Source organism: Pavona decussata, unplaced genomic scaffold (assembly GCF_977016875.1).
Source record: "Pavona decussata unplaced genomic scaffold, jaPavDecu1.1 SCAFFOLD_602, whole genome shotgun sequence".
In the NCBI taxonomy this organism is placed as follows: domain Eukaryota; kingdom Metazoa; phylum Cnidaria; class Anthozoa; order Scleractinia; family Agariciidae; genus Pavona; species Pavona decussata.
In genome coordinates this window covers 991,733-1,002,500 of record NW_028145860.1, presented here as the reverse complement: position 1 = coordinate 1,002,500, position 10,768 = coordinate 991,733, and the positions used below count along the sequence as shown (strand labels likewise).

General features: G+C 38.6%; 3 protein-coding genes and 1 long non-coding RNA gene across 7 annotated transcripts in view; 2 read left to right on the top strand and 2 right to left on the bottom strand.

The window, feature by feature from the left end:
- LOC146449244 (tyrosyl-DNA phosphodiesterase 2-like) overlaps positions 1–4,019 on the top strand; it is a 13,424-nt gene extending 9,405 nt beyond the window's left edge. Inside the window, exon 2 of one of the 2 annotated variants that reach the window (XM_085101515.1) lies at positions 2,735–4,019. In XM_085101515.1, the coding sequence (XP_084957641.1) occupies positions 2,735–2,749 (15 nt within the window). In that variant the 3' untranslated portion in view covers positions 2,750–4,019. The remainder of the gene's footprint in view (positions 1–2,734) is intronic. The other variant, XM_085101514.1, reaches the window with a different exon arrangement.
- Positions 1–10,755, bottom strand: part of LOC146449242 (translationally-controlled tumor protein homolog) — an 11,650-nt gene extending 895 nt beyond the window's left edge. The window contains exons 1-4 of one of the 3 annotated variants that reach the window (XM_085101526.1): positions 10,599–10,755; positions 7,907–7,977; positions 6,332–6,754; positions 4,267–4,879 (exon numbers count right to left, since the gene is read on the bottom strand). In XM_085101526.1, coding sequence (XP_084957652.1) covers positions 4,877–4,879; positions 6,332–6,754; positions 7,907–7,977; positions 10,599–10,626 — 525 coding nt within the window. In that variant the 5' untranslated portion in view covers positions 10,627–10,755 and the 3' untranslated portion in view covers positions 4,267–4,876. Of the gene's footprint in view, positions 1–4,266; positions 5,499–6,219; positions 6,755–7,906; positions 7,978–10,598 lie in introns of those variants that run through there. The other 2 variants (XR_014860626.1, XM_085101527.1) reach the window with 2 other exon arrangements.
- Positions 1,680–4,019, top strand: LOC146449245 (uncharacterized). The gene has a single exon (XM_085101518.1). The coding sequence runs from the start codon at positions 1,766–1,768 to the stop codon at positions 2,747–2,749; it is 984 nt and encodes a 327-aa protein (XP_084957644.1). The 5' UTR covers positions 1,680–1,765; the 3' UTR covers positions 2,750–4,019.
- On the bottom strand, positions 8,729–10,592 carry LOC146449243 (uncharacterized). The gene is made up of 2 exons (XR_014860630.1): positions 9,425–10,592; positions 8,729–9,385 (listed from the first exon to the last, which is right to left on the bottom strand). It is a non-coding gene; the product is annotated as an uncharacterized LOC146449243 (long non-coding RNA).
- Positions 10,756–10,768: the final 13 nt, after the last annotated feature.

Here is a 10,768-nt window from a genome sequence, read left to right as displayed (position 1 = left end):
TATGTGTTTTGATACCATAACCAGTTTACGGTAGATAACTGAAATGATAGATGGCCTATGGGTCTGCGAAATCTGCGAGCCAGCGAGCCATGCGAGCCACCGTGCGAGCCATGCGAGTCATGCGAGTCACGCGAGTCATGCGAGCCACAGTGCAAATGTTAAGAATTTTTATTTGTTTTATTTACATTCGCGTGAGAAAATTTTGGACGAATTTTTTCTTTGTTTTTTTTTTTTTCGTTTTTGTTATAATTTTGGAGAGAATTTTGCCCATTCAAAATCGCCCAAGATGCAATAAAAAATAAAAACATTACGCAAAAATTTATTAAGGTTCAAGACTTCAGAAAAAAAAAATCCGAGAAAAACATACGGCTGCACCGCTACTCGAATAGGTATCTATTGACACATGTCATTCATTGATATCCACGTGGAACTTCATTCAAGAAAAAAAAAAAAAAAAGAAAAGAACAGCACCTCGATCTCCGTGTGTTGGCGTCAAGAATGGTGAGTAAATCGCGCCATTTTAACAGGTTTGGTCTTTAGTCGAGAATCAGAGTTATCAGAACTCTGTCGGTTGGCTGACTGCTGCATGTGGTTGTCCTTTCCCTTAGACAAGTCTTTCTTCACTCGCCACTTGAGTGGCAGAGGCTGGTTTCGAGATAGCATTCGACCCACCAGCTGACGGCAAATGCTTCTGTTACGCTGATTCTTTTCAAATTGAATTTAGTGCGACAATATTGAGTTCGCTCATCTTTGAGCACTCATTTATCATACCCTACAAGATTGGAATGACACTGACAATCAGTCCTGACGTGTCAATTACAGTCAACCCAGGTCGCGCGTGAACAGTATTTCCAAGAATGAAATGAACATTCGAATTTCTCTTTGTAATGTCCGACGTGTGAATGGAATGTTGGACATTTCTCTGGAAATCGTTCCGAAAAAGACGCATTAACTGAAAAAAAAAAAAAAAAAAGATTCAAAATACTTGGGAAACAATTGTTATTCTTGAAATATTCAATTTTGCAGTGTAAAGAAAAATTCATAGCTTTACACCGTCAATAAGCTAGGGAAATTTATACGGGAACTCTGAAATCTCGTTGGCGATTTTCAAAACTGACATGTAAATTTCAAAACTCCGTTCAAATTTCAAAAATATCGTTCACGCGTGACCTGGGTTGACTGTAACAAAAAACTGAAATATGATGGTTTGCGTTGTCCCACTGTAAGAATTAAATATTGCGATGTTATTCATCTTGTTCCGATGCTCTTGCTCTTGTTCTTATGTGAATGTTAAAATACAACAAATAAAAATTCTTAAATTTTATACTGTGGCTCGCATGACTCGCGTGACTCGCATGGCTCGCATGGCTCGCACGGCTCGCATGGCTCACACCTTGGCTCGCATGGCTCGCTGACTCGCAGATTTTTATCACTCATGGCCTATTTCAGGCCCACACTCAATGAAACCTCATCAATCAAAATTCAAAATCGAAACCAGCTGTCAAAATACATGTATGACTTGTGTTTTGATACTGTTGGGCTTATAAATCATTAGTGTAAACCATGCTTATAAATCAATTTATGCAAAGCAAAACGCCCCGTCATTGAAATGGGGGCGGGTGTTCTAAATTTTTCATTTATCAGACTTCACGGTATCGTGCGTTGCTACTACTGTCCATTCTCACCCGTCACGCATCTGAGGCTACGGTCGCGTGACTTTGGTAGTCAAGCGGAATTTTAATATAAACTACCGAGTAAAATCAACATGTCTTCGTATATTCCTCGTCGTCCATTGCTACTCGTTGTGATTCTAATCATTAGTGTGTTCGTTCTTCGTGTTTTTCTGAACATTCCTTCCAATGGTTCAGTCTCAAAGAGAACTGGATCGCGATCGCAGATCAGTATGCTCACATACAACGTTTGGTTTTCTCTTGAAAAGATGCGAGAAAGAATGGAGGCCCTGGGTGAAATCGTGCAAGAACTTGAACCAGACGTTATTTCTTTTCAAGAAATCACGCTGGACAACCTTGGAGTTTTGAAAGAGCAAAGCTGGTTTCCGCGGTATCACTTAATTACTCCTGATCCCACAAAACAAAAAACTCGTAGTTTTGTAGTAATTTTAAGTGTGTATCCTGTTGACAAATGGTTTATTTATCCGTTCGTGAATTCTCCACGTAACCGTAAACTCGTCATTGCAGAGACGAAGGATGCCACCTCATCGAGCGTTAAGTTTGTGATTGCTGGAACGCACTTGGTATACGAACGTGTAAAAACTGTCTTACGCGAGTTACAGCTCAATGAGGCACTTAAAGTTCTTTCTCCTTACAACAATGTTTGCGTGATGGGGGATTTTAACATTCAAGATAAAGTTGATGGTGACATTGTTCTGCCTTTCCCGTGGATCGATGCATGGCTGTCCCTGCCCGGAAATACCGATCAAAATGGATTAACGCGGGATAGAAGCAAGATACCGTTTGCTTCCGTGTTGAAAAGAACCATAAATGCCACAAGCTACAAGGCAAGGCTGGATCGTGTGCTGTGCAAACTCTCAGATTTCAAAGTCAAGAAAATGAGGATTGTTGGTGACAAGCTGACAAAATCTGGCATTCTGCCCAGCGATCACTTTGGTTTGTTTACAGTTCTTGAGCTGTCTCTGAGCACTGGGAAAAGACGCAACAAGAATTCCCAAACTACTGAACGGGGAGTTCATTTCAAGCGACCTCCCGGTTGGGAGAAGTTGGTGAACTGATCCATGATCCATGCAAACGTTTCAAGGCCATAGTCAATTTAGTGTTACCTCTTGTATACATATCAAATTCGGCGTACTATAATCTTGTACACAGAGAGGTTCTACATGAATGACCAATACTGTAGGGGAGGGGGAGGTGGGGGTACATTTTGGGAGGTGTTCAGCTGCATTTTTCAACATCCAGGTGACTACAGGACATTATAAGTGGTTTTACATGAAATCAACCCTAACCCGATCTCATTCCCAGGGTCTCTCTTCTTCACGTCCCGTGGTTGGGCATCCGGCAATATACAGTGAAACATGTTTTTAAGTGGAACCCATATAATTTAAGCAGACACCCTCTATTAAGTGGACACCAGCTTGGGTCACTGCATTTTCTTTCCATGTTTACTGTAAAATGAACCTGTTGGATGCTCCAGGTAATGGGCTCCTTCCTGCATTCAGTGAACCCCATCTAGGAAGACGTGGGCTTGAAAATCAAGTCAATCTTGTCACTCAAAAACAGAATTCTGTAGAATACGAACAGTCTCTCTTTCACTCAAAAATCCGCAGGGAAGAACGCAAAAAAACTGAGTGAGCACAAAGCCATGAGTCACATGCGGAAGTTTGAGTAGCACAGGTGGTTTGCGGCTTTGCCGCTCGCGAATGCTATGTAGAAGGAAATGGGAGAAGTTATAGTCCAAGTTGCCTCAAAAATCTGGTTTATACCAGGTTTAAATGAAATTCCCCTACAGCAGAAAACTAACAGTCCCTTCCTTGATAGTTAAGAGGGCAAGCTCAACATTTGATTAAGCAAAGCTGAGAGAGCAAGCTATTCACTCATGTAAGTGGCTCTTTTTGCTACTGTAGCCCGGCCTCTGACCATCAAAAAAGGGGCCACTAGTTGCTTTTAACATCCAGACGTACGTCCAGTTTCCAAAACATATTACTGGTCTGGCTCAAAGCCATTTAATTATTAGAAATGAAAATTTTTCTGTTCACTGTGAACATTCCCTGTCAACAAACAGGGAAGAAGCCATCCCCAAATTAGCCTCCTTCGCAGACGCTCTTCTTTTCCAAAGTAAGGGAGGATTAAGATTGCGTGACGAGTAAAAAGAACATCTGCAAGGGAGGTTATCCACAAATAGAGCCATGACAGGAAGGTTAGGAGACAGATCTACAAGTTGCATGTCACGTCAGTTTGACTTGAGCCAATGCTCTTCACTCTTGACCAACCCTAAGCAGACAGGACTGTTTGTAGTCTAAGGGTGTGTTCAATTGACACTATTCCGAAAAAGGGATACAAACAATGATGACAAGAAATCCCACATAAGAGGTTTCTGGAGTTACTGAAGTACAAAATCGCTCTTAAACTATCATGTGTCAGGGAAACTTTGCAGAAATGTCTTCCCAGATTTACTTAACAAAAGAAATCTAACAGCTATTCCGCGTATTCTTATTCCAGAATACAGTCAATTGAACCCAACCTTAAACATTGTAAATTTTAGCTAATAACTTAGAATTGAAGGTGACAGATGTGAAACGCTTAAGTGATGTTTAATAAGGTTTCTATCAGTCCACAAAACCAGTTATGCATTTAGGTACTCTAGTCAGCAACATAAATAATCTTGGACAAATCCTTGACAAAAATGAGTTTTGCTTGGCAACAATTTGGTATGCAACAAGAAATAAAAAGGTTCCTTTCTATCACAAGTTAACTACAGCTATATAAATTGCCAGACTGTTTGTATGATCTCGCAACTCTGTCATGCAATGCTTCTTCCCTGGATAGAAAAAAGTATTGCATGACACATTGAAAAAATACTACATGACACATTAAGAAAAGTATTGTGTGACACATTTGAAAAAGTACTGTGACACATTGAAATCAGTATGGCCTGGCACATTGAAAAAAGTATTGTGTGACATCTTGTGTGAAAACACAAAGTCACCTGCCAGACGAAAATAATATATTGGTGGTCAACACCCATTTAGTCAGAAATATGCTTGAATTCTTGGCTGTCATAAAAAGCTTCTAGTATTGTTCCACTCATGGTGAACAACAGCATTACATTTTTATTGGATAATCTGTAACATATTTTGGCTTCAGTAATATAAGTCTGTAGTATTCTTGCCTTGTGGAGATGATCACTGCAAAACACAGAGAGAAAAATAATTGTAAGTAAATATTGTGCTACTTTCTTCCGTGATAATGTCAGGTCTGCCATCATGAGCCTACACAAACAGGTAATCGTGATTCGCTACAATTTTTCAGTCCAACAATACATGGTATCTGCAATCATATGTGTTTTGATACTTATTAATGATAAATAACTGAAATGAAAGTTGGCCGGATTATCAATTCAGGCTGACACTTGATGAAACCTCCTTGTCAATCAAAATTCAAAATTGAAATCAGTTTTTGAAAATATACATGTATGATTTGTGCTCCGATAATGTTGGGCTAGTAAATCATTAGTGTAAACCGTGCTTAAATCAATAATATTTATGCAACCAAAATGGCAATGAAAGTATCTTTTCATTTTAAGTGTAATCATGTGATATGGCTGACCACCTCCACAATGTTTCAACTTTTTTTCAGCAATAAATCTGTAGACCAAGCCATATCTCGAGTAAATGTTATTCTATTCATGGAGAGTTACAAAAACAAGACTGGCCAACCGCACTTTTGAAGCTTGGAGAGGTTTGACAAACTTTGGAAGGATAAAAAAACATTAGTGTATTAATCACTGCCCCCCATAAATGGATACTTTTATCCCAGCTAAAAACCACTCCTTGGTTTTAGGCAAACTGAAAATGTAAGTTTTTGCACATGCTAGATGGAAAGGGAATTGGACAGTGCCCCAATGTGCCTAAAAGCTTGCTTGGATTCTTATAAAATATGCTAAAGCTTGGAACAACTCAAACTCATTTTCTTGGAATGGTTTGAGGGTCTGATATCAACAAGATATAGAGTGTTTTCACATGACGTCATGGCGGCCATGTTGGTGTCCCAAAACAAAGAAATGGCAGCCGTGTTGGTGTCCCAGACTAAACCTCTGGGAATTGAACTCTATTTTTATGCAAACACTTTCTTTTGTTTCAGTAAACCAATATGGCCAGTAGTCACGTGAATGAAAACGCTCTATTGAGCAGACCTCCAATATCAACCTCTCAAAACTTTTCAGCGCATGAACATATTCCTCTGATCTGATGAAAAAATATACTTGTGTGACATGACTGGGAGTGAAGGACGGTGCCTCCCTTTTCTATTGTGCATAATAACATAATTTATGCTGTGCACATCACAGGATGGTAAAAAAAGGGGTTAATTCGTGGGCCCATACATAATAACCAGGCCCAATAAGCATTATTTCCAATTTCTTTATTTGAAAGGGTGTGCAGAAAAAGGCCCTAAAGTTAGGAAATTTGGAAGAAGAATCAAGCAATTTATCAGAGTTCACTTGGGCCAACTATCTGCCAATAGAAACCTTGAACTTGCGGTCTAATTGTAAAATATAAGAAACAAAATTAAAATTAATGGCCACCTGTAAAGCAAATTTCAAGTCTAATTAGCCTCTAACCACAAAAAAACAAATATACCAGTTTCATTTCTTCCAATCCATGCTTGAAAAATAACAGGAACGGCTTTGAGTCACGGTACTCCACCAAAACCAGCATACATTCACCTTCATCTACATCAGGATCTAAGCTTTCCCCACGAAATAACTGAAGATCATCATATTTATTCAAAATAGACCCTACTGCTTTAGCAGCATCAGACTTGAATTTGCCTACTTCCTCAGGCTTTTCTTTTTCAAGATGCGCAACAATCTTCGCTATGTATGCCTTGATGTGTTTCTTGTAGTCTTTCTTTTTGAACCCCTCTTGTTCCCAAAGCTTGTTGGCCAACACAACATTTATGCCGGATTGTCCTTGGTCTTCGGCATCCCCTTCTCCCTCGTCCTCAGCAGATTTATTTCCACCAATCATGTCGTCACTAATGGTAGTTTTCTCTGTGGTCAACTGCAGGAAGAAAACATTGACCTTTCAACTTAAGAATTATATAAGCCAAGGTATTTGTATATATTGTCGTACACACAAGACGCAATTATGAGCTCTGTATTTGGTCAATTTGCGTGAAATTGGCATGACCAAAAGATCTTGGAAAGATAAAATATTCCCCCCCTCTAATGTGTACAATGAATAGGAAAATTTTCAATGTTTTTCTGCTTTCGTTTTGGACTTTTCTCACTCTAATATGTGACCTCCTCTGACTCTGTTGGTGTGATTTATAGCACACCCCAGAAAATATGTTTTAAAGTGGTATATCACATGTGGTCTCCCAGTTCATAGTCAGTGATTTAGAAAAATTTGGCATTTCCCTCCTGTGGAAAAGGGTTAAATATGTAACAAAGTTAAAGTTGGAGACTAGCAAGCCTTCAAAAGAGCACAGGGCTTCTAGGCCTTTACACAAACATGACGTACAATCGCCTAAATATCTTTCCGGAAATTCTCAAAAAGACATCTATATATCCCAAAAATTTTCTAGATATCTTGAAACATCCTCTAAATATCTCAAAATATCTTGCATTTTTGTTTTAGAAATAAGCCGATTTTGAATCCCTTATGCCAAAATTTTCCCCAGCGGGAGCTGAAAAGTTCATGTATGTCAGATATTGTCCACACTGGTATTATGGAAATAAAGCAACTTTCAAAACAACATGGATGCAAAGTTTAATGTTTTCTCTCTAATGGGTTAAGAGTTGGTATGTCTATCATGTGTATAACGACTATGACTGTGTATTCTGTTGAAAAAATAGCGAGGAAAAGCTGGAAAACAGCCAAAAAAAGCTATAAATCTTTCTAAATATCCCAAAATTTTCTAAACTTTTCTAAATATCTCAAAAAAATATCTGGATATTTGTGTAAATGCCTAGCAAAGGCGTTCATTACATGGAACCACATCTTCTTCACAAGATTTACAAGGATTTGTATAAAAATCAGATCACACCGCTTCTAGGATAACCCATGCTGTTGGCCAGTCAAGCCCTCCTTCTGAACAGACATTGTCCATTGATTGGCTGTTATTTAATGTCCTGGTTTTCTGAAAAAAAAAAAAATTCCCCTTTCTACAGGAAATGGCTATTATATTCATTTTAGTACTACTATCCTTACTTTGCCTTCCACTTCATAGAAAACGCCATCTACTTCTGTGAATTTGAATGCATCTGAGAACAATTCATCTCCTGTATATTAAAAAAAAAGAATAATACTTTCTTGAAGAAATTCATCAGGCTAGTGAAGATAAACAGTCGATTTAAATGTTCTTAAATCATAGCCAGTCTTAACATCTTATTGATGCTGACAGTTTCAATGACTATCAGACATCTTTATCAAAACTTGAAAAACATGAAAAGTGTCAGAAGCCTTAAATAGGCTTCTGAAGGTGTTAATTATTGCGATAAATGTGCAAAGTCACTCTGTGGATGCCCCCTCCTCCCCTGGTTTGGGGGTGGAGATCACTTGTGCCCATATGGGAGAAAGCTGATAGGCTCCCTCGTCCCTGTTCATAGTAGGAGTGTTCGATCTAATACATATGCTTTCCTTAATCCGTCGCTTAAACTTGTCACTTTCCTGCTCAACTATTTCACTTGCTTCCCAATTCATAATATGATTGTTCTGACAGACGTGGTCTGTTATGGCTGATTTATGGTGTTCATTGGTAGAAGCTCTGCGGGTGGTTCTTGTGAAATTTCTGTCAGAGATCTTCTCTGCTTCCTTTCTGTGTTCTGTGATCCTGGTTCCCAGCTGTCTCCCTGTTTCACCGATATATACCTAATTTAAAAATATTCTACTTTATAGCCCATTTACTACAGTGGTGTGTTTTACATGTGACAAGCGGGCTATCACTTACCTATCAAGATTCAACCATGATTTGACAGTGGTGAAGCTAATTTGCCAATAAAACGGGTTTGCAAGGTAAAAACTATCATCAAGTATAACATAAACGTACATTAAAGGGGTAGTGTCACCTATTTTTAGTAAAACTTTGAATAGCCAAAAACATATTTGTAGTAAAGGGAATGTCAAAATAATGGTTCAGTTTTGTTAACAATTTCCCTACCAGTGTACAGAAACTAGTATTAATTATCACTGGTTGCAGATGGCTTGGATGGGAATGGATTGCAACTTGAAAAAGTTGGCCAATTTTTTCAATTTCATCCTGTGCATTTTAGAGAAAATTATTGCTAAAAACTTGGTTGATTATACAGTAGACCCCCGATAACTCGAACCCTCGCTAACTCGAACCAATTTTCCTTTCCTTTCGGGTCATTTTCTATATAATTTTACCCTCAATAACGCGAACTTCCGATAACTCGAACCTTTTTCAATTTCCCTTGAAGGTTCGAGTTATGAGGAGTTGACTGTAGTTTGTTTTTCCATGGAGAAATCACTTAAAAATTACCTGCCAGTGCTTTAAGAGAAATTTTATGTTAGAGAAAAGGTCCTTTGTCAACCATGTCAGCAGTTTTGACCACAATACAGAGAAATCACTGTGACGGTGCCCCTTTATGATTCACTGAAGTACGTATGACATGAGATGATTATAGCTAACTCAGCACACGCTATCTATCATCTCATATCCAAAGCACACTCATGGAATAATTGTTAACTGTAACAAGAGCTTGGCACCATGTAAACAAATATTGAGAAACAAAAGGAAACTGGGATGAACTTGTACCAGTTTAAAAGTTGCGTAGGCTCGATTTCCGCCGCTCCCTCGGGTCCGGCTTTCCTCCCGAACAGCGGCTGGTAATCGAGCCAAAAAGTTGTGCCGCCATCGTAACTCCCCTTAAGGACGGTGCCTACTAATACCGAAGTATTTTTGTGTGGTTTCTGACTATGCGGGAAAAGCAGATCTTAGCAAGGGCTATTGGAATCCAAAAAGAAAATTGGGGGTAACCATGTATTTTTCAGAGAGAATTAAGCAACAATGTCTCTAAAAAACGCTAAAATATAAAGCAATGTATGGGATTTTTTCCTAAATTGAACCTTAATTATCTCTGAAAAATGCATGGTTACCCCCAATTTTCTTTTGAGATACCAAGAGCATTTGGTAAGTTCTACTTTCTCCGCATAGATTTAAACCACGCAAAAATATCCTTGTATTAGTAGGCACCACCCATAGGAAACCCGAGTATCTCGAGATGCGCAGAACGTATGCGCAGTAACAATAGTAGGCTTCGTCCCTAAAGCACGTGGCCTATCAGAATTTAAACCAAAGACATGAGATGAACTCTGTCATTCAACGCAACCGAGTTATGACCAGGTTTGATTTTCCTTCTCATTGAATGAAAAAAAAAAAAAAAACAACAACAACAACAACTAGACTACAATAATTTACAAGATCTGTCCACTAAATTTTAAAGTATAATGCCAGGCTTGAAAGGGCACAACTAAAGCGACCACGGAATTTCTTCGACATTCAAATAAAAATTAACTTAGTTATTTATTCTTCCCTTAATGTCAAAAGTAACGATTTTCTAATCAGAGTAAAGTACAATCATTTGTGACCCTTGATCATGATCGAAGAAATGTTCTTCAATATAAATCATGTTGCCCTCAAATGAACCTTTCGCATCAATATTATTACAAAACAGACTATTACTTAAAAACAGCAAGCACGATCAATGATCCAATGATTCACGATCTCGGTACGGACGAGTGCCGACCGGAACTTAATTTTTGAATCAAACCCTTTTACGAGCGCACGAAATCCATTCATAAGAAATACTCTTCGTTAGGTGATATCCTAAGGAAATAACGTTTCAGAATTAATCAAAAATGTACGAAGTAAGGATCTCACCACTGAGGACGTCCTTATAGATTATCATGATGCCGATGGGTAGGGATTCGTGAATCTACCACAAATTCAAAATTCCCGAAGGCTGAAAAGAAAGATCTTCCGCTTGTTGCGCAATATATGGCAACAAAGTCAGTCCCAGTAATTACGGCCTGTAAAGATTGTGAAAGAGA